Raw genomic sequence first — 4,449 nt, forward strand, 5'->3', positions numbered from 1 at the left:
CAGTATTTTCGCCCCTTCCCAAAATTACTTCAACGGAAGGTTTCCAGATGGATATGCGGAGTCAGGTTACAAAATGAGCCCCTTGATATGTGCTTTAGAATGGCTTTGTCTCCATTTAAATCCAGGTTTAAACCTTGCTGGGCAGCATAAAGCCCACTGCTGTCATTAAGACAGAAAAAAAGAAAGAAAAAACAAACTGTCAGTTCAGGTGTTTTAAAAATATATGAATCAAGAAATTGTCTTTATACCAAACTGAACAATTTGTTCTCCACTTGAAAAATTTTTCCATTTTTTTATATTCTTTTATTAAAAATTCAATGTATAACATGGATGCATAAACACCTCATTTTATTTCAGTGTGAATTCTGTTCAAAGTAACAGATTATAATTAAAGATGTCTCCGTACCTTTACTGGTTATCAATTTTCTTAATTCGGACCCTGCTGATTTATAATTAGATACCCCTGCTCTAAAAGGTAGACAGATGCAGCTATGTATCTGCCTTTGTGTTAAAGAAAATAAATAAAAAATGGATTATCGGGAAGAAGAATTTCACTATCTTTGTTGATCTATAGAGAAACCGTATCGATTCCAACAGAACAATCATATGAGGGAGGAATAAAATGAGGGTGATGCAGGCCTGTGAGAGACAGGAAGGTAATAGTGAGGGGTGTGTTTGGGGTAAAGGATGGCTCCAAGGTGCAAAAGGATCAAATAATCTCTGGTTTGCATTGGCAGTAAATGGATTAAAGTTTCATTTCTTCGGTTATCTGCATCAGGACAGGTGCTCAGGCTACCTCTGGATGCTGCACCGTTCATAGCACTCACATTCTGAGCAGCTTGATGTTCCTGGATGTCACATTGATCTGTGGAGATGCATGGCTGTGCTCTGGAGAGGAGAGGGAGGAATCAACAGAGGGTAGAAGGTGGAGCAGCTGGAGCTGAAATATGAAAGAAGGAAAGATTTAAACGCCTATAGTTAAAACACAGGCTTTACATCCTACAGCCTTCGCCCTTATGTTCTGTTGAGTTCTCGTCATTTCTTCTCCTAATTCCCTCAGAAAGCTTCCATATGTAGCAGCTGGGACAGGGCAGGATGCTGTAGGGATCATTGGTTGTGGCGCCCCCTAAAGGAAAAGTAAAAAAATAAAAAATAAAGGAATGATTGACATATAAAATCTTTCTAACTCCAGGTCTATTTATTTAGAAGATGATCTTAAAAAGAAGTGAGGGCTGTTTTTATTTAGAATGTTGTCCATATAGTGAGGCAGGTGGATGCCTGAACAGAAAATCCCATCATTCGATGATCAATCTTCTTCTTTAACTACAGAAAGTTTAGGAAAATAACTTCATACCTTAGTGGATCAGTGTTTGGATTAAAACGGTTTGTCGAAGTTCCCAATGTAATTCTCCTTCCTTTTCTCTCATATTTTCATTCTCTTCTCAGACAAAGCTGAGGAAATGTTTTCCATCCCAACAGAGAACTTGGCAGTTCTCCGTTTTTATTTGCATTTAGAGAAACATCAGAAAATGTGATGATGGAGCCTAAAAAGAGAAGAAATCTTCTACAGCTTTGCACTGTTTTCTCTTTATAGAACAAATACCCTCACATCATCCCCACCAAGACAGAGTCTTATTCTGTGATACGGGAATCTGGCCACCAGATCAATACATGTTCTGTATCATGCAGGTTATGGACTGGATAGAAAACCACGGCGAGGCCTTCCTCAGCAAACACACAGGGGTTGGGAAATCCCTCCATCGAGCCCGAGCCCTGCAGAAAAGGCACGATGACTTTGAAGACGTAGCCCAGGTGAGTCTGTCTGCCTTCTACTGCAACAGGTAGTTTAGTGGCTGTGAGGAAGTATTCTCCTCCTTAAAGATTAAGGTTTCTGACAAAAAGAGATCTTCAAAAAAAAAAAAAGCATTTTTCAATTTTTATGGATTACTTTTTATTTATTTATTTTTTTTAGATTTGCACTTTTTATTGAAAATATTTTTTTCCCATAAAGTATACATACCGATTTTACAGTTTTTTTTTCTTTCCAAACACAACATCCAACAGAATCTGCACATATATTCTGTACATGTATTGAACTGTAACCAAACTATTTACAGCCTGTAACTCTATAAGGGCACCCAAACCCTCACTATTAACCAACAAAGTCTGATCTCCATGGTGAAATAAAACCTTGCCAATTTTCCCAATAATTTTTACATTTTCCAGATTCAAATCTGATGGAAAAAGTCAGCCTTTCCATAATATAAATATTATGTATTATGTCAACCCAATCTTAGATGGATTACTTTTTAATAAGCGGACCTGAACCAATGTGAAAAAGTTATGAATCATGAAATAAGAACTATTCAGCCAAACATTTAGTCAAATAACACAAGGTGCCTGATAAATGACTAATTTAGCCAACCTTTAGTTTTTCACCATGAGCTCAATAAGGATACACCACAATTCAATTTATTTATTAATCTATTTATATAACCGTGGCTTCAATTCACAACACATCATCCCAAGTTTATATATTGTCATTGACTCTTCAGTAACCCTTACGCCAAGCATGCATGCAGCGACAGTAGAGAGGAAAACTCCCTTTTAAGAGGAAGAAACCTCCATTAGAACCAGGCTTAATGTGAGCGGCCATCTGCCACAGGCGACTGGGATTCTGAGAAACATAGGCACTGATCCAGACAATTTTCTTCTCAAAAAGGGAGCATATAAGGTTAGGCTTAGAAGAGAAACAGGACTACACAGTGAAAATTTGTTGGCAGCAGCTTTAGCTGTTCACTCCCTCTAAGCATGGATTCCCGGCTAAACAGAAACAAGCAAGAACAAGAAGTAGAAGAAGAAAAAACATAAAGTTTTAAGTTAAACTAACAAACAATACAGAATTGAAAAATAGAAGAATATTTTAGCATGAAGAGAGCAACAATAGAATAGAAGTATAACCTAAGCCACTCTACCTATAAGCTTTGTCAAAAAGAAAAGTTTAATTTTCCCCTAAAAGTAGACAGGGTGTCTGCCTCACGGACTAAAACTGGAGCCTGATAACTAAAAGATCAGCCTCCCATTCTACTTTTAGAAATTCTAGGAACCACTAGTAAACCTGCAGACTGAGAGCGAAGTGCTCTGTTAGGGACATAAGGAACAATCATATCTCTGATATAATGCCATTTAAGGCAGTTTTTATAAATTCAATTCTAGATTTAAGAAAAAGCCAATGAAGAGAAGCCATGATAGGAGAGATGTGATTTTCCTTTTTAATTTTCATCAGAACTCTGGCTGCAGCATTTTGGATCAGCTGAAGACTTTTAACTACAGTTTGTGGACTTCCTGATAGTAAAGAATTACAGTAGTCCAGCCTTGAAGTAACAAATGCATGGACTAGTTTCTCAGCATCACACCTGGACAGGAGATTTCTAATAGAGTTAAAAGTCTCAGAGAACACAAGCGTTTCCATCTCGCAATGATTGATAAAACAAAATGGAGTGACTGATTGATTTGTTAGTGGTCTAGTCAAAGTCTCCTCTATAATCCCAGATGGTTACTCTTGGTGTGGCTGGTGAAACTGAACAGATGTTTTCTCTGAGGACTATGCTGATTCAGGTTTGTCAGATGTAAGCATGAAAAAACAAAACTGGGCTTAATAAATTAACCTCTGCAAACTAAACTACTCCTGATTTCAGCTTTGATTCAGATTATCTCAAAGAGTCGTTCAGGTTGGTAGATATCAATAAATATCACCATAATGCTTTATTTAAAATTAAAAATAAAATATTTAGGTTTATTTCCTGCAAACATCTGTTTGTAATCTTCCCTGATTAATCCTGATATTAGCAGTAAGTCAGGCTCAGAGGTTCATGACCATGTATGGTCACAATCTGTCCCAAACATGTTCTTCATTTTCCCTCCCTTCACGTTTAGAGGCAGGGAGCCGAGGATTTAACCAGAAACATCAAAACAAAGAAACATGTTGAAGGTCTTAGCTGAACAAAGTGTTACCAGTTTCCTCAGGACTGCAGATCGAAAAACCATCATTTCATCAGAATGTGTGCAACATCTGCTTCTCTGCAGAACATAAACCCACACACTCTCAGAAACCACACACCCATTAGTCAGACACACAGGTTCATTGATGGAAATCTTTCATGGTCGCCCCCCTTTAGACTATCGGTGTCTGATTGCATCTGTTTTAATTTCATGTGCCTTGATTCTAAATTTGCATGTTTTTCATCTTTGTTTGAAGACATTAGCCTTTGAAAGCTAATCATTAAACTATGTGATGCTTTTAAATCATCACACATCCCTTCATTTCTGTCTTAGAGGGTAAAACCATGGAGAGGTCCCCTGAAAGGAGTTTTTATTCTAAAAAAGTAAGGGACTAACTGGTAATTTTTAAGGATACATCGTTTTTTAACTTTCAGCCCTTCTGAAGTT

General features: G+C 37.4%; 1 protein-coding gene across 1 annotated transcript in view; it reads left to right on the forward strand.

Moving 5' to 3' along the window:
- Nucleotides 1–4,449, forward strand: part of LOC107103746 (kalirin-like) — a gene marked incomplete at its 3' end in the record, with an annotated part of 72,886 nt that overhangs the window by 25,098 nt on the left and 43,339 nt on the right. Inside the window, exon 11 of the mRNA XM_015403560.1 lies at nucleotides 1,690–1,812. Within this exon, the coding sequence (XP_015259046.1) occupies nucleotides 1,690–1,812 (123 nt within the window). The remainder of the gene's footprint in view (nucleotides 1–1,689; nucleotides 1,813–4,449) is intronic.

Source organism: Cyprinodon variegatus, unplaced genomic scaffold (assembly GCF_000732505.1).
Source record: "Cyprinodon variegatus isolate N-32 unplaced genomic scaffold, C_variegatus-1.0 Scaffold1520, whole genome shotgun sequence".
In the NCBI taxonomy this organism is placed as follows: domain Eukaryota; kingdom Metazoa; phylum Chordata; class Actinopteri; order Cyprinodontiformes; family Cyprinodontidae; genus Cyprinodon; species Cyprinodon variegatus.